This window comes from Melampsora larici-populina (assembly GCF_000204055.1).
Source record: "Melampsora larici-populina 98AG31 unplaced genomic scaffold MELLAscaffold_25, whole genome shotgun sequence".
NCBI classification, from domain to species: domain Eukaryota; kingdom Fungi; phylum Basidiomycota; class Pucciniomycetes; order Pucciniales; family Melampsoraceae; genus Melampsora; species Melampsora laricis-populina.
Genome location: NW_006768789.1, coordinates 366,049 through 389,615, shown reverse-complemented (window position 1 = coordinate 389,615; position 23,567 = coordinate 366,049). Strand labels below are relative to the sequence as shown.

Here is a 23,567-nt window from a genome sequence, read left to right as displayed (position 1 = left end):
GCCTTTTTGAAGGCGCGGCAGGGAGGGGGTCATCGCAGAATGGACATAGGTCAGAGTCTTCATCTTGATCTTCAGAATCTGAATTATCACACATATCAAATGATTCTGCCGAGTCAGAATCTTTCAGGTCAACCTCGTCCGCGTCTTTATGTTCAATCATGTCATAGAAATCAAGCAGGAGGGCTTCATCTTTGGTAGGGGATGGTTCTGATGATGTGTCGGAGGTAGCTTCAATTGCTGAGGTTGAGGTAGAACCGACTAATGCGCCAGTTGGAGGAGCGGGAATTTGGGCGTTGCGACGCAGTGGACACGTGGTGATATTGTGACCTGGAGTGAGGCAAAGACTACATTTGCTTACACAAGGCTTTTTGGAATTCTCGGCTATCTCGAAGTCCGACTTCCATCGACCTTCAGGTGATACGTGCCTCTTGCCTTTGGCATTCCCAGCGCGTGGTCTTCCTTGAGGATCAAGTTTCACCTCGGCGTTCAAAATCGGAATGAGAGAGTATTGTCCAGATTCGGGCAGTCCAATTCCGCCATAGAGTTTTCGAAGGGAATGTTCAGGTAGATCTAACAAGTGATTAAACTTGACACGAGCAGCAGCTGTAAGTCCATCATGCGTTTTGGGGGCAATTTCCATCGCAAGTTTCCACTGGAGGTGGATCAAGTCAGGTGAGAGGTATTCCATCGTATCTCGTGCTGAAGCCAGTTCGTGTGAACACGGAAGACCCCAAGCACCTCGAAAGGTGTGAGTGCACGGTGTTTGAAGTGCATCCGGTAATAAATCCCACTGAATCTTGAGTTTCTTCAGTGCAAAGTGAGATATCACACCGCTGACATCTTTGAAGAATGCTGGAAGGCCTTGAAGGGTCTTCGTGCGCTCAATTCCCACTAAAATCATGATTTCGCTGGTTTGATGCTCCTCAAACCTTTTAAAAGCGTTGAAACATGTTATGAAATCGTTGTGTCGACCATCAAGAAAACGTTTTGCTCGGTAATGACTGCCTTCAACACGTGAGGTGGATGAATTTCCGAAATGCGGAGTTTTGGAGGTGAACAAGGTGACGAATTTCTCGGTGCGGCCAAGCCAAGTGTGTTCCAAGTAATCAAAGATATCGTGAGCTTTTGCAACCTTTGTAACTGCCTCGAGATTAGCGTCGTAAACATTGGAAGAAGTTGAGGATACAAATGAATTCCATAATTTCATGAACTCAGTCCATTCCGGTTCTGAAAATTTGTTCTTACAGTTCTTAGCGATGTTTTGGTTGATGTGCCACACACAAAGGATGTGCACGGATTCCGGAAAGACAATGGAGATGGCGTTGATGAGGGCTGTTTTAGCATCAGTGGCGAAGGTTTCAGGTAATTTGACGTTAATGTTTTCGTCCTCATTTTGGTATATGACTTCTTTTAGTTGTTTCAAAGCCCATTCATACTGATCCTGTTTTTCATTGGTGAGAAAGCACATGGCGATAGTGAATGATCGATGGGTGTTGGTGGTTCCAACTATGTGTAAGAGAGGTAAATTGAAACGATTTGTTTTGTAAGTACAGTCCAAACTTAAAACCGTAGAAAATCATCGAGCCAATCGAATACCGGAGGTACTAGCAAAAAAAAGATTAAGAAGGGTGCCTTCAGGAGAAGTTAACGTGTGATGAGCCCAATGACTAGCGACAATGACATCGAATAAGCCTTGAATAGGCATCCGACCATTGAGCCAATTGTCCCTAAGGCGAGATCGAACATTGTGTATATCGCGAACTAACGGTTGAGAACCCGGATCCACATTGATGAGGGACTTGATTTGTGCTGTGCGACATCCTGCTGAAGAAAGGAGATCAATCTGAGTATTTGTTGAGGGATTGAATCTTCGGTAAATCGCCATATTGTGAGGGTTTTCAAATGCTGCGTGATTGTGAGTACGTTTGTTGGCATTCTTCGGGTCTTGACATACTACCCATCGGTCCACATTAGTTTGGTAATTGAGAGAAACTTGGAAAAGACACCCAGTCTTCTTTGAAGAAGAGGACCGTTTTTTAGCAACGGAGGCCACTTTATGACCAAGAGTGCATCGGAGATACAGTCGAACGGTGTGGTGATTAAGTTTCTTATGACTCTTGATGGCTACAGCGTACCCTTGGTGTCGAGCCACGGCGTTAAGGTACATCACGCCACTTTCCATCTCTATGAACTGTTTCCCGATTTTTGGTCCTTCTAGCAAGCGAACGGGAGTTGCTCCTGTTAAAAAAAAGGAGCAAATGTAAGCATGAATCACAAAAACACAAGAGTAACAGTACAAAAGGGAAAATGACCTATTGGAGGCCAATCTTGGTCTCGTTCATTGAAGTCTTCACCGATAAGATCGATTCCAGGTACATTCGCTTCAGGAACAGTTTCCGATAAGTTCAAAAGTGATTCTTTGCTCGTTGAACTTGCAGTTAACACTGCAGTTGTATCTGCAGTAATCGGAGCGGCGGAATCAGGGCTAGAAGTGACAGTCAAGGGGGTCGTGATGATAGGTGAAAGGCAATGTGTATGATGGCCGATTTGTGAACATGAATTAGTAGCAGATTTATGTTGAAGAGATGAGTGAGATGGAGTGTTTGACGGAATCCAGTGACCGTTTTCGACAATTGGAGGTGTTGGACGGGCGTGATGGAAGTAGTTTGTATGGTTTCTGTTTGGGTTTCCAGCATGTGAGGACATGCTGGGATGGTGGAAGATTGGAGCGCACATTGATCCGTTTGGAGGAAATGAGGCACCGTGATGGTACACTCCAGGAACTTGAGAGTGAGAGTAAAGTTGAGAGTACGGTGCGAAAGCTTGAGAGTACAATGATCCAGGTGGTTGAGAACAAGATGGGGTTTGTGAAGAAGGTGTTTGACAATACGAGACAGTAACTTGAGAGTACGGCGCGAAAGCTTGAGTGTACAATGATCCAGGTGTTTGAGAGTGCGACGATCCTGATCCAGTAACGTGAGAAGATGATGGTGTTTGAGAAAACAAGACAGGTGGTTGAGAATAGGAGACAGGTGGTTGAGAATACTGAACAGGTGGTTGAGAATACGGAATAGGTGGTTGAGAATGAGAATAGTAGTAAGGTGGTTGTGAATACAAGAGATGTGGAGGGAACGAAGGAATGTGATGACCACCTGAGGGATCTTGGCCAGCGTGAGGATTGGGTAATCCCGGAGGTGGATACCAAGTTTTGCGTTGAGGTGGAATGAATCCGCTCGGAGCTGCAGCTGCAGCTCCTTGACTTGGGTGGTTGAGTGGAGTCGAATGTACAGTTGGCAAAGTTACCGGAGGTGGGGAATCGGGGTTTTCGTGGGCCATCTCTACAGTGGTATATTCAAGATTTAAGGTTGTTGAACGCGTGGGATCTTCTGCTTTCAACTGACTGAATGAATTGGTTGAGATGGGAGTGATGAAGGGTTAGAACAGTGGATTGTGGGGTTGGTTGGTTTGGGTACGTTTGTTGGTTCAAGAGCAAGGGCAAGAGGAAGGTTCTGGGAAAGGTGTTTGGTAAAGGTGGGAGGTAGGGGAATGCCGTGCTGAGCATCATGAGGAGTATCATGATGCTCAGCACGGCTTTCGTTGCTTGAGGGCCGGCGAAATCGTGTGCATAAGGGCCGGTCCGGGCACGAAATAAGTTGGGCGCCCTTTCGATTTCTTTCTCGTTGTTTGTTACCCCATTGTAGATGAGCGGGCACCAAAGAGGGCAAATAGCAACAGATAGGAGGCTGCTTTGTAATGTCATGCCCTTTTTGGAAGCCCTCGAGGAGCCCTTGAGGTCCGAGCTGGCGAATTATAGGCTGAAAGTGATGGAATGTCGACGGGTCACACGGGTTTTTGGGTAAACCCGGGGGGCTCCGGATATCAGCCGAGGGGGCTGTAAATAGTGGAATCCAATCCCAACACAATTAGGGTGTTCAAACCTCAAAATCAATTCATGCAAGTTTTGTGCAAGTTCTGTGCAAGATATGAATAGAACTTGCACGGATCTTGCACAAAACTTGCAAGAGTCGGTCTCGCACGGTTTTTGCACGGTTTGGAACACAATAACTCGGGTTGTCAAAAAAATTACTGTGCAAGATTAGTGCAAAAAATCTTGCACGGATCTTGCACGGATCTTGCACGTCGGTCTTGCACATTTCTTGCACAGGTTTGAACACCCTAAATGATCTAAACATCTGCCAATAGATCTTACAACGGCAACATTTTCTGATCCAAACACACTTTACAAACCAAGATGACCTACTCAAAATACCTAAAACCTCCTCATACAATCTCACCCTGATCATTCAACTCATTCTTAACAAAACACTTGTATCAGTAACACGAACATTATAATTAATTAATGATTTCCAACCCACTCCCATCACTTTTGATAAGAACCCCAAAGAATTAACATAATATAAAACAAATACAAACGAAAACTCAATCAAAACTCATCAAACCAAAAATCAACACAAGAAACAGTCTCTACAAAATCTCTTCACCTTTTTTTTTAAAAAAAAAAGTCCTTTTCACAAATCATTCATTCATTTTTCTCCTCAACTGAGTCTAACACACATATATATTATTTTTTTAAAGATATATACTTTTTCAGTAAGTGATACTATTAGCAGGACTACTAATAGTAGACCTACTCTGATCACAATTCTCATTCAATTTATGCATCATTGCTTGTACAAAAACCTGAGGTGGTGGTGGTTGTTGTTGTGGTTGTTGTGGTGGTTGATAACCAGTTTGAGAATAATGAGTAGTAAACCCAAAATTATAAATCGGTTGTGATTCATAATGATTCAATGGTATGTAATCTGTTGAATCGGTAAAAGAGTTGTTATTCAAATTAGAAACATGAGCTTGGATTTCTAATTCAGGTGATCGGTTTTGTGAAGTTAAATAACTTGTCGATCCATTCTCAGTTAATGATCCTCCAGTCATAGTAGAACTACTGTTACTTGAAGAAGGAATAGAATAAGAAGTAATCAAACCAGACGAAAGAAGCGGAAGTGGTTCATTTAAATCTCGATTAGGAATCCCATCTTTCAAATATCCTCCTGATTCATCAAAATTACTTCTGGTTGGTAATGGTAAAGGTTGAGGAGAAAAGTATGTGATCATGTTATGAAGTTGATCAATCGATTCTTCATCTTCACTTCCTCCAGGACTCAAACCTGCTGTAACAAAACTAGAAAGAAATTGAATCGTAGTTTCTAATCTACCTCTATCAATTTCATTCTCAGCCTTCAAACTCGAAATGGTGATACGTAAGATTTCAATCAAATAAGGAAACGATCCTCTTAAAAGTTTCAATAGAAAGGCATTGGTTGGATTTAATTGTTCACCAGAAGCGGCCGAAAGAAGTGCTCCAGCTGCTTCGGTCGTAGCGATTTGTAACATCTCAGGAGTATGATTCGTACTAGGTTGAGTTGGTAAAGTATGATCACCTATTAAGATTTGTTTAAAAGGATGTACTCTATTCAAAGCTAGAATACTAAGACTAACAGCAAGAGTAGCATTCGAGTGTGGATTATGAGTCAACTTCATCTTTTCAAGTAAATCGGTTCCATCTTTTGACGAAAAGTTAGGTCGAAGTAATTGACAACGTCTACGAGCGAGATCCGCAAGCCAATTCGAAACATAATCGATCTCGTTCTCAGACGTACGTTTATGTCTAGATTCTTCTTTGTTTAATGTAGAAAGGATATCAATGAACTGAGCTGAATTGACTAAAAACCGACCAGCCCATCCATGAGCAGTCCGACCGCATTCAGGAAGAGTCGGTCCCAATCGTAGTATAGCCGCAACAGAAGTGTATGGTAAAGGAAGTGAGAGCGCAGTCCAGGTTCGAAAGAGTGTAAGGAGCCAAAAAAGTCCATTGAGTTGACTATCATTACTGGATGTGTCTTCCACACGTGCTCTTTTTGAATGACCCTTACCCCGCTTTGCAGCCTGAGAATAAAGGGTAGCTTGTCGTGCAAGAAGGTGTGCAACACTAAGATATGACCAACCCGCTCGAGGTTGTTTATCAACAGTCCGAAAAACTCCAAGTAAGACAAGTGCCTGTACTGTCGGAAGTGCATCATGAGTTTCCCAAAGTGTACGTTTCATGAGTTCTTCTTCGGCGAATTCAAAATAAGGCATATAACACCGATCATCCAGTCCATCTTGAGCTCGACTGGTAGGATTCCTTCGAGGCTTTTCAAAGAGACTCCAACCTACGACTGTAGCGACAAGAGCCGGATCTGAGGTTTGTAAACCACCTGGACGGAAGATCTGATCATGATTGAAGAGCCAACCAAACGGGTTGGCTGCCAAGAATCGAGAATAAACCCGTTGTAGTTCACGTGGAGTATGATGTTCGAGTGGATTTATTGAAGGAAAAGGATTTCCATCTGGTGGTATATTTCCACCTCGATCACATTGAAGCATTTGAAAAAATACACCTTCATGAGATGTTGCAGGGTGATCATAAAAGTTTGGTGCTGATGGATTTCCGCATGTGATGAAAGAGATAATATCGGCTAGCATAGTATTATAGAGATCAGCTCTAGTGATGCTAGAATATTCGAAAGTCGCATCTTCAAAAGTAGGAATAAATCAATTTAAGCTGCAAGGAACGATGTGGTCATAGAATGTATAGATTCGCTCACCTGCTGGCTTTGGATTAGGGCACTTGTGAAGCATGAATTCAAGGTGACATTGAACTACACCACCAAGTAGACAGCCTTTGAAGTGTTGATAGATAGCATCAACCTCTGAATCGTGAATCAATTCACGAACTTCAGCTGATGATTCGAATGCAGCCATGAGTTCTGGTGATTGGGGTTCGTTGCTCATCATCTTTGGCGCATAATCTGATTGAAATAATAAGGCTTGTATCAGTCTTTTGTCTTGAACCGACGATGGAAATATAATCACTCACTTGGATGCCCATTTTCAATCTCAATTTGATCTTCTTGACGAAATTGGAGCATTGATTGGGAAGAGATTGGGTCTTTGAAACCAAACCCTGTGTTCATCTCAAAGGAAAACCCCATAGGTATAGGTGCTGGTGGTAATAGAGGTGGCTGAATAACCTCCGAACTTGAGGCTATCGGTTGCGCGTTTTCTTCCAGAGATACTTGAGTGATCGGGAAGTGTGGCTGAAAGGGAGTAGGAAAAGCTTCGAATAATGGGGCGCCCATCTTTGGTGCAGGAGAGTAACCAGAAACTTGACGACTCTCAGGTGCAGAGTATGATGATAGGGGTGCTCGGTAAGCCAACGTGGATGGCACGTGAGAAGAGCCGAATAAAGAACTGTTTGAAAGATCTGTTCTGGAATCTTTCCATGCTGTAAGTCGAGAACAAGAAAATTCTTAGTAAGCTCATATTATTATCCAAGAGAGTGCTTCCAAATTCACTGACCAAGAGCATTGTCTAGAATATCAGCAGGAGGATCCGGAAACCTATGAGTCGGTTCTGGAATCTGACGAGCAAAACTAGTAGGAGGATGTTCCCAAACTCGATGAAAGTTTGCAGTAAATCCTTGAGGAAAGAATGGTGGGATTGGCTGAGGTGTTGGACTATCTTCATTTCGAGGATATTTTCTAGGTCGACCCATAGCGGCTGTTGGATCGTATTGACATGGTTGATTTCTATTACGACAAGCTGTGCATCCCTCTTCGATTTCACCTGAGCAACGTATCTTTCGTGACTGAGGATCAAAGGAAGTCGTAGAAATTGTTGGGTGGAACATGTTTGACATTTTATCGTAAATCGTAAATTGGTATCGTAAAAAGAACGTTCAGAAGGAATGAAATTTTCTCCTGATCAGCTTTCCCAAACACTTCAAATCATGAATCGTATACAAGATAAACGTAGCCAAGGCAAAACAAGAGATAGGATAAGGTATCAGAAGGTAGCTTGGGAATAGCTACTATGAGAAAGGAGATGATAAAGATATAGCTGGCAAAGTCAGTCTAGATCTAATCAAGAAATACTGTATGTCCTTAACGGCCACAGCACTAAGCAAATGAATGATGAAAGCAATTCTCCTTTGTCGTTCGATCAAACTGCGGATCTTGATCCATAGCGGTTGCATAATCCTTTGCGTAGTATTTTTCAATCTTCATGAAGATTATTTATAGAAAAAAAAAACCACAAAATCAAAAAATCAGATTGAAGGAAATGCATATAAGTACCCTACAAAACCGGCATGATTTCCTAAGCTGTTTTCCGTTGATGGAATCTCCATTGAGACTTTGTGAAGATTCGGGTTGAGAAGTAGAAAATTTGTATTCTGCCATTGGCTGTCTCCGTCCGCAGTGTGCAAGTTCGATATCACGAATAACAAGAGCCGACCGAGGATGATGATGATTGTTTGTTACTTGGTGACTCCTTTAGGATGACTCCTTTGCGGAAGGTTGGAAGTTCAAAACTCAGGTCACCCGGGCCCTTTTTTTGGAAAGTGAGACGAGCGGAGTGAATGATTATGAGGGGAAGAGACCGAATCAACCAGCAAAGGAAGGGAACTTTAGGAAATAAGAAAACACAGATTGAAGGAATATTTTTTTTGGTAAAATCACCGATCAAGCGAGGCTATAGGGTGTAAAGGATGGAGTTCAAACAGATTGGATGGTACGAGTGAATTTTTTGAGTGTAAAATCCGGACAAGTAAAAGGAGAGGAAAAAGCGCTTGACTGCACTGACGCAGGAAATCAGATTGAAAAGGTAGAATGAGATGGTTGATTTCTACAAATTTAAAGATGTTGGACAACGAAAAAAAAAGGCGAGGAGTAGAGTCAGCGGATTATCCTTGTAAGGATGGACGGAAGGAACCCTTAAACTGGACTGATTGAAGGACAGACGGTTTGACTTTGAGATCTGGCAAGATGAAGTAAGTGGTAGCAATGGTAGATTATTACGGAGGGTTTGATGCCGGTTGGGGTGTCGTGAAGATGATGATGAAGTGTAAAGTGGGGGAGGAGATGACAAAAAGTATGGACAAAAGGTTGTTAAAGGCTTTGAATGGATGATTGCAGGCGGAATAAAAATTAGATAGGTGATGATGAGTTTATGACAGTGATTGATTTGATAAGTGAATGAAATGATTGGCTACTTGAAAAACTCAATAAGCCTATCAAATGCCAACAATTCAGACTTTTTTAAAGCTCATCGTCAGTTTTCAGTTTTCATCCTACTGAACTTGACACCCTCTGGACTCTGGACACACTTCACTCCAGCAAGAGCTAGTCTGATGAAAAAGACTGGATATTCGGTGGGATGAACTGAGGCTGAGCTATTTCGACCTAAGAGGAATGATAGTTAAAGAGGTTATAGTGATTTGTACCTCAGCAACTGTTTTGAACTCGAAAGCTCGATAAAGAAGTTCTAATCCGTACAAAACTTTCTGTGGATAAAAGACAGAGATAATAATCATAGATTACAACACCAGAGAATGAAGACCTGATCTAAGCTTTGATGTGTGTCCAGGTTAGTGAAGTCTTCTCACATCCTTAGCTGTTCAAACTCAGATAATCAAGTTCTTATGAGTTGATGAGCCGATTTACTGATTCATAGCTCTATCTCTCTCCTTCTATCTTGATTACAAAACAATCAGGTAGACTATGAGATGTTTTACAAAACCGAGAGAGAGAGAGAGAGAGAGGATGAAAAGTAGTTGAGCAAAGTATCACCACCGAGCTATGGCAGATGAAGATGATTCGCTATAAGATGATGATGTTGATGATAGTAATACGATACATGAGTTAAGGATGAGTGATGAGTGATGAGTGATGAGTGATGAGAAATTGGTTGTGAAGAATTTTTGGTAATCGACGAGCTAAGACATTCGGGATAAACATTCAACTCGGTTGGGCGGTCAACAAGGTTCGTCTCAAACTCTAGTCTTGCTCAGTTCGTTCCTTCTTCAACATCTGAGCCATAACCGATGGTTTCTACATACCAGATATGTACATATAAGAGCTCTAGCTTCCCTGTAGTATGGTCCTTGTAAACTTCATTTCATCAAACGATATATATCCAGATCAAGCTCCAATTCAATTCTTGAACATTTCTCAACGTCTTCTATTGATTCGGAAAGCCGGAACCGGTCATCGATGCGACTGCGAACTTCAAAGCTTTGTCATTAACTTCAACTTCTCATCACCAAAATGAAAACTTCAATCAGATCATCAGTCTTCAAATTACTCAAACATCCTATGTAAGCCAAATCCTTGTTCCATCATCATCACTCACTTGATGACGGCAATTTATTCAAATTTGAAGATATACTCGCTGTGAAGTAGTAAAATTATCATGACCTTAATGTACTTCTTCTTACGAAAACAATTGAAGTACTTGGTATTCAATTTTCATGTTTTGGAAAGTATAGACCAATTTGGCTTCACAAGATTTTGTAAGATATTAAAAATTGACTCATATAGAAATACCAAATAGGCTGATCCCGAACAGGTCTACATATCATTGAACAAGAAAGTTTTCAATTTAAGTCGCGTCCTACAGTTTTTTACAACGGGCAAGACGGTCAGGAAAGTATAAGGGATGATGTTGATGTCAGACTGTGAGTTGATTTTTGTGATCTTATCAACTACGATTGAAATATTGTAAGTCGTCGGGAACGATGGGTCCAAAACAAGTGTGGCCCAATCATCTAGTCCTATTTCTTCAGCTCCGAGGGAGAGAGGGCTCAATGTAACTATTTGAGATGAAGTAAGTGAGAGTGGGCGCTCCGCCTCTTTCTGAGACTTTGAATTTGATGCCTAACCTCACGAGAGCATAAGTTTTCTTCAGTACATCATACTACAATAAAGCTCCGTTAGTCGTAGGTGGAATTTGATTCGATGAACAAAAGAGTTTTGGACCATACGTTTTACATTTCGTGATCGTCACAGGCTTTTTTTTCAAAGAGGTGTATGTACACTTTTTTTTATGATGATGGCACATGATGATGAGATAATCCAAGTTATCCATGGACCGTGCACTTTTCCACAATGATGGATTTTGGCAAGAAATCTTCTTGTTTTCGTTGTCAAGTGAAGCTAAGGAGCTTTTCGTTTTATGGGGTATCCTATAGATGCTTACCATTTTCATGTAAGGTACAATAAGAGACCTCTAGATTACCGATATCCTTTTTGCATTGAACGGATCTTGAGGGAAGCGAGAAAAGGGAACAAGTAGCAACAAGATACCCTCAGCTGGATCTTACGGTTTCAAATTCCATGAACCAGACCAGCATCTTAAGCGAATCGAACTAGACCTCAGGCATCGATCTCATCTGATGATGTCAACACACTCTTTTCTCACTGATGAACACCAAAAAAGAAGTGACATGGATAGCGCCTTTACCAGCTTTGGTTCAGCACTGGGCCTACATTTTCAGTATTTTTTTTGGAAAAGTTGAAATCAGCTTGTAAAGATCAACAAGCAACATGAAAACCAGAAATAAAGACTCAATAAAGTGAGGAATAATCTCTTTTTGGACCATGTGTTTAGAAGATACATAGCAATGATGTTGATAATTGAAGATTGAGGGACATACCATCATGACCAATAAGAATTGTTTTGAAAGCTAGATAACATGTTGAAGCCACATGGGTTTTGCGAATACTGATGATAATTAAACTCGAGATCACATACACTTTGATAAGATATTGAATCCCATCTTTGACCCCCCCAAAAACTCATTTGCCTTACCAAGACTTTCACAAACTTCAGGTCATCGTGCAACAGACTTATGTTGTAGTAATAGGCATGAAGGGTTCAAGACTGTTCAACTTTACTTGTCATATTTCTAAGATCCAAAATCACATATTCGAAGTCATCTTGGGTATGGAGAAATTGATTTGACAAGTTAATCTGACCGGAAGTTCGGGCCTAGGTCAATTGTGCTGTATGAAACATGAGAAAATGATAACTTTTCGGTGAGAGCTTCCACATTGGCTCTTCATGAAGGATCAGATTTGAGAGTAAGCCAACGGGACCTTGTGGCTGCCAATCCACTTCAGGATGGTATCATTACAGAAAATCTTCAGCTTGCACACATCTTCAGCATCTTGAAAGTCTCAACACCACGAGCAAACATGTATGCAAAACACTTCTTTAGAATGATCCAACTTGAAATGCATGGAATCTATATGAAGTTTGCATCCAGTTAAACCAAGTGAAGCAGAGAATGAAATTACTTCACACTTTGTACGCTGCTAAATGACTCTGATCATTTCTGTCCAGAACCCCGAAACTGATGAATCAACTTTCTATCATCAGTGCCAAAAAAATTGTCAGAGTCATGATCATCAACAATAAAGAGTAAGGAGGCAACCCTCTTGATACAAATACTTGTTAAACGAGAAACTTGGCGTCAATTGAGTTTACAATTCCATCGGGTAATTGTAAATTTCTCTACATCACTCAAAAGAGGAAAGAGATTATAAGGGTATCAAAGCAAAAGTGCAAAACATGAAAAAACCATCAAACTCTTCAACTTCTTGGCCAAACAGATTGTCTTTCAATTCGATCCATAGCTTCGATAATCAACCGATCATCACCTCTTTCCAAAACCTTAAACTTCCAACTCATCCCTCTCCATAACCTATCCAATCCAATCGCTTCATCAAATCTTTTCTCATCTACTAATATATTTAATAAGATCCCAACATTATGAGCAGGAATTAAAATATCTAATTCGATAGCTTTTTGTAAAGATTCTTTTGCTGCTTGAATATCATATACTAATAGCTTTTCATATAATTCAGTAGCCATTTCACTTTGTAGTGACGAAGAATCAAGTTGAGAAATCCATTTACGTTCAAGTAATTCTTCATCAATCACTGAATCATCATCATCATCATCATCAGTAATCCTAGTGGTATCAGCCATATACTCCATAAATCGGTCCTTTAACTTTCCAGCTTCCTTTGGGCAAAGTCCAGAATAAGATAAACAAGCTACTGTAGATTCCAGTAATGGTCTTAACTCTGATCTAGTTTGTAATTTAATCGGCTTCATCTTTTGTAACTGATTTAAAATACGTTCAAAGACTGTGATCTCAAGTTCCGATTTCCAACGATTCCAAACCAACCGAAACAATTTCATCGTTTTTTCTACATTACCAGGTGTAGGACGTCTACGAGCCAATCGTTCAATCATCCTGGTGATCTGTGCAGGATAAATTCTTTCGTTTTGTCTTTCTTCTGTAATTTTCAAAAGATGTCCAATCAATGAAACATCTGCCATTTGTATAGCTTTAGTTTCAAGAGCTTTAAAGAAGATTCCAGATGAATCATAACCCGAAGACGAGATATGTTGATATAATTCAGCTCCTAATTCTGGATGAGTTAATAAAGCTTGATCTAATAATCTTTTTAAATTAAGAGTAGGTAATGCTCCAAGACTAGTGATATATCCGTATCTAGACATAGATTGAAAGACTATCAAAGCTAAATCTAATTCATTCCATCTCATTAACCAACGCATTAATCGAAATGCTTCAACAGATTTTCCAGGATGTGATTCGATTTTTTTCTTTGCATCTGGGCAAAACATCCTAACCATCTTGTCTCGAGGGAATAAACTAAGAATGGACGTTTGTAAGAATTTGCTCCGCTTTTGATGATGCGTGATATTTTTTGCTGATTGATATATAGCTCGTAACATGATATCATCTAATTCAGATGCAGGTACAAATCCATTATCCAACATATTTTCCCTCATTTTCAAAGCTTCTTGTAAATCAAAGTCTATATCTTCCTCCGGTAGGTCAACAGAATGTCGGCGATCAATGATGGCTTGAATGGCGTGAGTGAAGATGGCGAGGTTCAAAGGTTGATTTGACTTTTGGTAGAGTGCTTGATGGGCAAGATCTGAAGCACGTTGCATTCTACCATTTTGTGATTCGACAAGAGCAATTTGTTGATGTAGCCAACGTGCAGCCATCGGGTGATCTAAATTTGACTGAAGATGAATAACCGAATCCCATTCAGACTTTGATAAATACATTCTTCTCAAAAGCCGAGACAAAAAGTCTTGATCGGGGTATAAATCACCCTTGCTGATCATTCGAATAGCTAATTTGAGACCGCTCATTCGGTGATGAATCTTGTTTCGAAGGATAATCATGATCATAGTGCCTGTTTCGATACCAGCTGAATCGGGAAAAGAGCTCGCATTGGGATCTTCATTTGAGTCACACGCTCGTCTTCGACCGATCAAGTAAGCATAATAGATTTTTCTCATCATCTTCAAAGGTTGTCCGGGTTGATGAAACAAAGCTAAAAATCTAGCATATAGACCAAGTACACGAAATGGGATAGCATGGGCTAGGTCATCAGAAGTGGTATTGGTAACATCATCCAATTTAGGCAATCGACAAATGATTTCGGAAATGTGGTTTTGAGCGTCGATAAGTTGGGTTTGAGGATTTGAATCCACTGTGACTAGATCTGATTCAGCACTGTCACGTAAACGGAAGGCAGCAGCGTGGATTGAAACTTCAAGTTGTCGGATGACTTGATCGTGCGAAAATTTTCGACCGAATGAGTTGAATAAACCTTCAATTTTTGAAATGCGCACATCTCTGGAAACCGCAGAACATGAACCATCGTATGCAGCCAGGTTAAAGAGGGAATTGTACACTCGAGTAGCAAGCTTAGACTTTCTACGAGGTGATAGTCTTTCAAAGCAGCTGACAGCTAATTCAAAGTCGCCATTCGAGATGGCAGTTGTCAAGTCTTGAGCAGATTCTGTGATCGGTCCATCAGCCCATGGCTTTTTCTTCGATTGGAGTAAGTGCGGTGGTGTTGCCCGATCGAAGAAAGCCGGTTTGGCGGTTTCCTGAAATGGGAATCAAGTTGATTCAGTGACCAATAGGAAACATGTGTTGAAAAATAAAACTGACATAAGTACTTGTGACGGAGCTCTGCTGTTCTATGGGAATGGTTGGGGTCCGAAAACTAGGGCGCTTAGAGCTCTCCCCTTCTTGAATTAAATCAGAGATAGCGTAGCAACTTGCCGACTGCATATGAAGAGCTTTAGAATAGTTCCTTTCCAATTTTCCTGAGTCTTGATGGCTTCGATTGTTGAGCAAATGTAGAGAAAATCCAGCGCTAGTCCCCAGAAGCGGCGTTTTTCGGCGTCTTTGATCGATAGGGAGAGGTAAAATGCATGCTGAATGTGGAGAAGGAAGAGCTGATGGACCAGAAATTGGAAGGTTGATCTGATTAGGTTGCGAGGCAATGATTTTGTGAGGATGGGTCCACTTCCAAGTTGGCTTCATACCAAGCTCTGAGAGAATATCTTGATGTGAATGTTGATTGCTTGTTAGCGCATTAATCGTGATTAGTTTCAACACATTCGTCGTGAGCTGATTGCTGAGTACCTCTTGAAGTTGATCGATTGCAGTTTACCAAAATCTTGGAAACCTCTGACTTTTTTTGAGGTTTGAACCCAAGGAACCCGATACATTTACAAGACCCGTTCCGAGCTCACGGGCACAGGATCAGGGCTATGAGTTTACCCCACTCCATCCCCGAGATCAAATGGTCCGTTCAAATTCCCCTCCCTTGGATTCTCAAGTACCCTGCTAGATAGAATTCACATTCAAAGGATATGAAGTCAAACAAACCTCTCAGCACGGCAATCATTCCCCTACACTTGTTGTTCCCAATTGCTACATATACATATAGCAGCCATGTTTTGGGTAGCCATGAAGGAGTTTGAACCAATATTTCAACGAGTCATTTCCAAGAATCATTATTGCTCAGTTATCAGATAAATCTGATCAACATCAATCCATTCTTATTGATTCAGCCTATCAACAAAAATCACTGGAAAACAAAGATACATATGCGTGATCTAGGAGTCAGGACAGAACTGGTCCAAAGAGGCATTGCATGGGCTTTAATTCACCAAGGCCTAGTGTCCTGAAGTTGTGGGTGGACTAATGCACACTTATTTTTCACTTTTGATATGACATCAACTTCCACGACAACAATAAGAGATCCCAGTTGACCACGTGGAGATTCCTTTGAGTCCTTATACAGATGAACATACTCTATGAAACTGGATATTTTCTGAGTAGATTGACAGTCTTGACTGAAACACAAATTATACGTTGGGTATAATTTTACTTACGCTATCTGCTTTTTCACCTCAACAATATGTGGAATATCAGTAATTCATTTTTGAACTTTTTCGTGTTTATCCTGAGTCGGATGAGAATTTCAAAAGATAGGAATTGAGAGAATCTCTTACAAGAAAAAAGAAGCACACTTCAATTGATCAACACAAATAAACACTAAAATCAACCATGATCACAAGGATTGATGACATCCTTTAATTTTGGAAAAGTGACTCCTTCCAACAGTTCATCAATACCAAGCCTACGAGCTTCATCCAGTTCAGCTTGGTTTTTGACCAAAACCATTCCAGCACCTACACCAAGGCTATTGATCGATAAACCATTTGATAAAAAACACTCTCGTGATCGTGGGATCAGGATCATATATTTACTTGTCATTAAAAAGTTATATGATAGTTCTTGAGGTCGAACATGAGGTGAGTTCTCCTGAGAAGCAAGGTGACGAAGATGATCAATCATCGAGTCCAACATCGTCATGAAGTATGTTCCAAGAGTAGCTTCTGTTTCCTCGTCGTTAGGTTTTGAACTCAAGCTTGATGGGATTGCGCAGATAAAATGTGCATATCCTAGCTCTTTTACGTTGTAGACGTCACCTGATGAAGCAACAAAGTAGAAGATCAACATCACATGAACGTAGAAGCGAAATTATTATCATTCTGATGAGTTGAAAACACTTAAACTCGCCTAACTTCACAGGGGCCGAGCGCGCGATGAGCTCTCCAAACTTATTTTCACCAGCCTGAGCAGGGATGAATTGAAAGCTGGTCAAGTTTCAAAGGTCAGTACTTACACCCGGATAATCCATGTATGTTGTAACGTACTGCTTGTGGGGTTGACTGAGCCATAGATCGAGTGGTATGTGATGGGTTATGAGTTTTAATTTCAACTCGCCGCATCATTTGAGGAATATACTGAGAGGGTGTAGCAACTTACGATGCCCCGCTATTTGGACCGCAATTATAAAAAGCCAGCCATTCGGAAGTAGGATCGGAAACTAGGGCTTGTTGAAGCAAGACGTAAATAGCTACTAGATCCTCAGGTGTTGGTGGAGTCTTCTGAGATTTGTATTCTGAACATAGGATAGGCAGGTGATGTTCATCAGGATAAGTTAAGCAAGGATTTCATTTCGATATCACGATTTCGGCTAACCTTTGGTCACTAAGAGGAAATGACGAGGGACAACACAGAACTTATTTAGCAAAACCACGTAACCCTCTTCTCCTTCGCTATCCTCAGACTGAGAAATCAACAGTTCGGGAATGTAAGGAGGAGCAAATGGGTCGACCGTATGTGAAGGTACTTCCGAAGACGGAATCGAAACTGGCTTCTTTGCCAGCGAAGGTGCATACCTTAACTCACACTAATTGACAGAAAACATGTTAAACGATTCTAGAAATCCGTCCCATTGAGGATCATTGAAAACGAAACCTTTGAGAATACCAACCGGGACGCCAGCCCGTGAATCAAGATGAAACACCTCGGTAGGTATATAGACCAAGTTTTTTGACTCTGATGCACTCTCGTGTCTGCGCTGCAAATCGCTGATAAAATTGGGAAAGTGCATCGTAGAGCGATGGAGAAAGAAGGAATTGGGTGTACAATGCGGTGACCGGTTGTCTCCCTGAAGGGGCGATTATCCGAAAGGTCAGTCAATCCCCTTCTAATCACATACCTGTACAAGCCCTGTAAACGTCTGGAGTCTGGAACCGGTTTTAGGCCATGGTCTTTTGCTTTGAAAAAGTCATTTTGAAGGGACACGTTTCTGGAGTTTTGAATACCCAATTTAGAGACCGCATTCTTGGAAATGGTGCGGAAACCTTTACCTGGAGTCATACACAAAAGTGGCAATGGGGTTGAGAAATCAACACACGGTCATCTAGCAGTTGTGCAAGCTTAAAGCTGATTTTTCTCCGCTTGGCAGATGGCTTCTCAGCTCCAATCCCTATGGAGGTAGTTTTGTGAGTGACATTTTTCCCCCTTAAATGAATTGCAAGTAGGTGCAAGGTTGTCTTTCAGATTGTATTTCTTTGCAAACGTCTTCGAGGTGTTTGGTCAGGCATTCAAGCTCGGCGTATTTGGTATTGCTATCGCCCTTGGCTTCGTCAATGTGCCTGGCCCGGCGGGCACGCATACACAATCTGTGCTTTCCATCATTGCGAAGATGGATACACAGCGTATCCGATATGCATGAATTGAAAAGTGTTTTCATTGTTAAATAAAAAGAATAAACAAATGTCCTTATATAGCAATCTCGATGCTTGCCATTGCCATTGAGGAAAATTGATTTTGAACAATCAACAAGATGTAAGAACGGATTTAGGATTTCATTGGACTTTGAAACGAAGAAGGATATCCTAAAAAGTTGATAGAATTTGAAAGCAAAGATTTGATTACAAAAGACAAAGCAGTGCGATCAAAGATAATTATAAAATTTGATCGGGTTTGTCAATTCTTCAATGAGAACTTACAAAAGATAAGTGATTATGTTGGTTGAATATCTTAACTTGGACGCGATGACTTCAAAGTACACCTCTTACAATCAGTACCATTCCGAATTTGGTATTTATCAAAACTCCCCAATGAAAAGTAGTACTTCATCAATCCTTTGGCTTTGGGTTCCGTTTTATATGCCATATAAATGTGTCACCATCTGATTCATCATTCCGCATTCCTCATCTTATCTTACTTTATTTTTATCATCCAAGTCATCCATTTCACTATAAAAGTATTCGTATTACTCAAACTTCCCTCAAAAGCTCTTATCTCATCAATTCATCAACTTCATAGAAACAAGAAAGATGTCTCTCACTAGCACAACCGAGTCAGACTCTTTGAAGGATAGATTGATATCCTCCAATAAAGAGGCTCAATGTATATTTGACATAGACGATCCACGCGACCGAAGATCTCAATGTGAGGATATCTTTAACATTTACGTACTTGAACTATTGAAGTGTCGACTAAATTTCTCTCACCTTTCTGTTATATTGGACTTAGATGATTTGGTCGAGGAATTCCAAAGCAAAAAGTGTAGCAAGGAGGAACTCGAGGAACTCAAGTCTTTGTGTTACCAGGTGAGACTTTTGTTTTTCATCTCATATGTTGAATTATTCAATCCTAATGAGCTATATCGTTTTCTTTCCGACCCCTTTGTGGATCTATTTGTCAGAGACTTCAATTGCTGATAGGCATCGATGACGATGATGATGACGATCATGAGGAGAGTCTCGATTTGGCAATCGAGCACTTTCAAGGGATACTAGGTCATCGTCAACTCATCAAAGACAATACCCGTGCCATAAACTTTAGCTTTGATACCAACACAGAACAAGAAGCGCCTTCACGGAAGGAAAAAACTAAACAGCTTCTTAAGAGTGTTGAAGATCTCTTCCAAGCAGTCAATCCTCAATCCATCACCGACTTTCGTTGGGAAGTAGCAATGTTCGTTTGTGGAAGGATTTTCGACATTGATCTCTTTGATCCGAAAGGTCTTTACTCGATTCCTTTGAAAAACTGTCTTCGAATCGTTTCTACTTTTACCAATTTGGTCACTTTTCAATACAACTCACGTGATAGTCATTCAACCTTTGAAGAAGTGGTTTCCCAAACAGTTGCAAGTTTACCTAATCTTGAAGTCCTTGTGATTGCTCGTGAAGAGAATAATGTGAGACGATGGTTCGAGAATTATGAGCCCGACCTTGCTTACGAAGAAGAAATTAGCAAATTGATGGGTGATTCACTTAACTTATTGACCAAGCTCAAGAGATTACATTTGCAAGGGCTCATCGCACCACGTTCAGGATGGGGCAAACTAGATTGGAAGTGCCCTGTAGAGTATCTCAAGGTGACCGAGTGTCCTAGACTTCATGGACCGTCTATATTCACTTTGGCACAGGCTTTCCGGAAAACGCTCTTAGGCCTACTGATTGGTCCCAACATAGATCTAGTACCTGAAATCGATCAGCCCAACATGGAGTTTGGCAAAGAATTTGAGGTCTTAGAAGAGCTCTCGGTGCGAGTTGATCTAGGACGTCGTGGTGAAGAGCAAAAGCTGGTGGATAGCATGTCTCAAGCTCCGAAACTCAAACACTTTGACATTCATCGGACCCATACCGATCTACTCTCTCGCGTCAAAGAACAACTCGAACAACCCGAACCAGCTTGGCCAAGTCTTCGAACCCTTGGACTTGATCATGGTGTCGGGAAAATAAAGTTGAACTTGGGTCTACTTGACAAGAAACTGAAGGATGTGAAAGAATATGTTTCCCATAAGTTTGGTGTATTAGATGCCGAGTGGGCTTGGCCGACCAGGTATGATCACACGGACCGATATGGGTATGGCAAGATGACGCTTTCTAATGGTAGGGTAGTTGAAGTTAAAGCCCTAGATCTTGATTTCGGAGAACGTACCTCGTTACAATATAGAGATACTGCCAAATTGATATCTCAATTGTCCCCTTGAAACCACCCCTCTGTGATTCTTGATATGTTGTTTTCTTTCAAATCTTTTTCTTTCTTTTTCCACTTTGTCATTTTCGAGAATCATGGAAATGATCCTACCTTTTAAAAATGTAACTCGATAAGACCTTTTTGTATTCCACCTTCTTAGCGTAATAAACATAATCAATTCTTCTGTGGGTGAACTTAATTGACTTGTAACTTGCAGATATTTGCTAGAGAAACAAAAATCTGTTGGATCAGGAGCAGGGACTGACTACCGCGTGCCGTTATACACTTCTCAAAACTCTCGGAGACCTCTGCCATATGACGTTCATTCCTTTATTCCATAAATAGACGGGTTTGAATTCTGCAAAATGGCAATTATTGAGATCTTCCTCGAGCATGAAAGGTTTTCGAATAATGCAGTGACAAGGTAAACATTAAGAAGAAAATTGTGTGATAAGGTCAACACAAAATGAAATGTCCAGAAACATGGTAGCAAACATGATAGCGACTTTTCAACTTGATACTGGTATTCTAATTGCGGCCTCATAATTGATGCTCTTTGCGGGGTTTCTTGGATGCTTTGAAATGTGAAGAAGAAGTGACTTGGAGACTCCATCTCAGTAGGCGTCCAGTTCCACAAAATACGAAAAAGGAAATAGATGATGATGTGGTAAATACAACAGGAGAATGTCAGAGACATTGCGACAAGTGTTCCATGGCCGGACCTGGTACTGCTGGATCCGGTCTATGATGATTATAAGGAAGTGGAAACAATGGTCAACGAATCCTAGAGGATTTCGTCGAAAAGAAAAGCACAGATACAAATATTGAAAAGAACACAAATGTGCAAAGCGCGCTTCCAAGAGAGGATCTTTCTTTGTCATCTTTTTTGTTTTGTTCGCCGTCTTTCGCTCGACTGTCACACTCGCAGGTGTCAAAGATCTGAAGGTTACATGTTGACATAAATGACCGGTTCGGGTATTGGATTGCAACTTCAAAGTTCAAAGAACTCTCGAACCCTTCAACTTGCCAAGATATCAGGTAACCACCAATCGCATCCAACCTTGCTATTTAACTACTCAAACATATCAACAAGTTCGATCATCTTCAGTATTATCAAGTTTATATCATCTCAATCAATCAAACACAATGATTAAAGTTGAGTCTGGTATTTCTCGTATGGAAGGAGTATGTTGGCAGCTAGCTTGCCGGTGCAAATGGATTGACTAACCCATCACAATTGATTCGCTTTAATTCGCTTCAATTCGATCAAATCATAGATCTGGTCCCTCAAAAAAGCCGACCAGGAGGCTGCTAAAAAGAAGCCAAAGACTAGTGCAGCCCAAATCCGGGTTCAAAAAGGTGAATCGATGATAATCATCTTCTCTTTCTTAGGTCAACTGTGAGGGCAAACAAACTCAACGAATCTTTGTCATGCAGATATTACCGAACTCGACCTACCGTCAACGATGACCACTCACTTCCCTGATCCAGCCGATCTCCTCAACTTTACACTTACAATCAACCCAGATGAGGGTGAGTCACTTTTATCTTGACTTTGGTCGTGGTCCTATAGCTAATGTATTACTGGATGTCTTTTAGGCATGTACAAAGGCGGATCCTTCATCTTCAGTTTTGTTATCAACTTAAACTACCCTCATGAACCTCCCAAGGTCAAATGCACACAAAAAGTACGTATCCTTATATGCTCCATTTCGATGGCTTCATACTTCATGAAAGACACGAACACCAAATTCTTGATAATTTTGGCTGATTCGACATACCCATTCATCACCAGATTTATCATCCGAATGTAGATGTAGAAGGCAACGTCTGTCTCAATATTCTAAGAGAAGATTGGAAACCAGTGTTGAACTTGAACGCCGTGATTGTTGGTTTACAATACCTCTTCCTTGAGCCAAACGCAGATGATCCACTTAACAAAGGTAAGCTTGACGACTACAGACAGTACAAGTTTGATCCTCGTTTGAATTTCTACTTATACGTGATGCTACATTTCAGAGGCGGCGAATGATCTACGAGCTGATCGATCAGCATTTGAGCGTAATGTAAGGAACAGCATGGCAGGAAAATCTGTCCGGGGGGATGTGTTTGACTGCGTTTTGAAGCGTTAAGCTCAATTTGATCATCTTAAGATAAATTTCTGGAGTGGATGAATTCATATCTCCTTCATGTGTCGTTAAATATATTCCGTGACATTTTCATTCTTACATTATCTTGACTCACTACTAGATCTCAAGCCTTGATGAATGGATACGGTATCTTTTAGACTTATGGAAGTGTAATAATCGTCACAGATTCACTCAGGTCACCTGTTTTCTTATTCCCCTTGAAATTTCTCCTCATTACCTGTAGATTATCACAATGTTGCAAAGAAATGACAAGGAGGCTAGGGCTGTACTCAAGGATTGAAGGACTTGTGCCAATTTTTTATGTATGCATCATTTTTGAGTCAAGAGAAACACATTCATTTACCACGCGTTTTAGTTAGTACAGGGTGAGTGTTTCATGCACTCACTTGACCTCAAGATATGCTTTACATGAACTCCTTCAAGGTGGAAGGAATTTGGTCGGTCCTTGAAGATACATGTGAGATGGATTTCATATTTGTATATCTCAATGCCAAATGCAACTTGTCCATTTGATGCTACAGGTCAGACCAAGCTGGAACCGAGTCAGTCGTGGTATCGCCCTGCAATGTGAAGTTCAACCTTAGTAAAGCCTGGGTAGATTTGAAAGCACATGAGTTTACTAGGTATTTAAAGCAGATGTACACCAAATGAGATTTCTTTAAAATATATTCATCAATGGAATACGCGTCAACATAAGTTTCAAGTTGAGAGACTACCATGTGAGATTTAGAAATTTCAACGTACTTGACGGGTTCAATCACTTCTTGCAGAAAATCACTTTGATTATTTGTCTGAATTTATAATGTGATCCTAGCACAAAT

The 23,567-nt window shown here is 40.8% G+C and overlaps 5 protein-coding genes across 5 annotated transcripts; 2 read left to right on the top strand and 3 right to left on the bottom strand.

The window, feature by feature from the left end:
* Nucleotides 1-4,540: 4,540 nt before the first annotated feature.
* Nucleotides 4,541-7,756, bottom strand: MELLADRAFT_64283 (uncharacterized protein; the record flags this gene model as incomplete). The annotated part of the gene is made up of 6 exons (XM_007411412.1): nt 4,541-4,566; nt 4,653-5,186; nt 5,355-6,533; nt 6,663-6,866; nt 6,935-7,342; nt 7,417-7,756. The coding sequence occupies 6 exons, from the start codon at nt 7,754-7,756 to the stop codon at nt 4,541-4,543; spliced, it is 2,691 nt and encodes an 896-aa protein (XP_007411474.1).
* Nucleotides 7,757-12,489: 4,733 nt separating this feature from the next.
* On the bottom strand, nt 12,490-15,283 carry MELLADRAFT_88181 (uncharacterized protein; the record flags this gene model as incomplete). The annotated part of the gene is made up of 2 exons (XM_007411411.1): nt 12,490-14,841; nt 14,906-15,283. The coding sequence occupies 2 exons, from the start codon at nt 15,281-15,283 to the stop codon at nt 12,490-12,492; spliced, it is 2,730 nt and encodes a 909-aa protein (XP_007411473.1).
* Nucleotides 15,284-16,309: 1,026 nt separating this feature from the next.
* MELLADRAFT_107763 (uncharacterized protein) lies at nt 16,310-17,711 on the bottom strand (the record flags this gene model as incomplete). Its single annotated transcript, XM_007411410.1, has 5 exons — nt 16,310-16,740; nt 16,820-16,908; nt 17,081-17,216; nt 17,297-17,507; nt 17,592-17,711. The coding sequence occupies 5 exons, from the start codon at nt 17,709-17,711 to the stop codon at nt 16,310-16,312; spliced, it is 987 nt and encodes a 328-aa protein (XP_007411472.1).
* A 1,234-nt stretch (nt 17,712-18,945) lies between these two features.
* On the top strand, nt 18,946-20,609 carry MELLADRAFT_107762 (uncharacterized protein; the record flags this gene model as incomplete). The annotated part of the gene is made up of 2 exons (XM_007411563.1): nt 18,946-19,221; nt 19,317-20,609. 2 exons carry the CDS (start codon nt 18,946-18,948, stop codon nt 20,607-20,609), a joined length of 1,569 nt encoding a protein of 522 aa, XP_007411625.1.
* Nucleotides 20,610-21,626: 1,017 nt separating this feature from the next.
* On the top strand, nt 21,627-22,846 carry MELLADRAFT_43928 (uncharacterized protein; the record flags this gene model as incomplete). Its single annotated transcript, XM_007411564.1, has 6 exons — nt 21,627-21,751; nt 21,874-21,955; nt 22,034-22,129; nt 22,196-22,284; nt 22,392-22,539; nt 22,616-22,846. The coding sequence occupies 6 exons, from the start codon at nt 21,743-21,745 to the stop codon at nt 22,726-22,728; spliced, it is 537 nt and encodes a 178-aa protein (XP_007411626.1).
* Between the last annotated feature and the right edge of the window lie 721 nt (nt 22,847-23,567).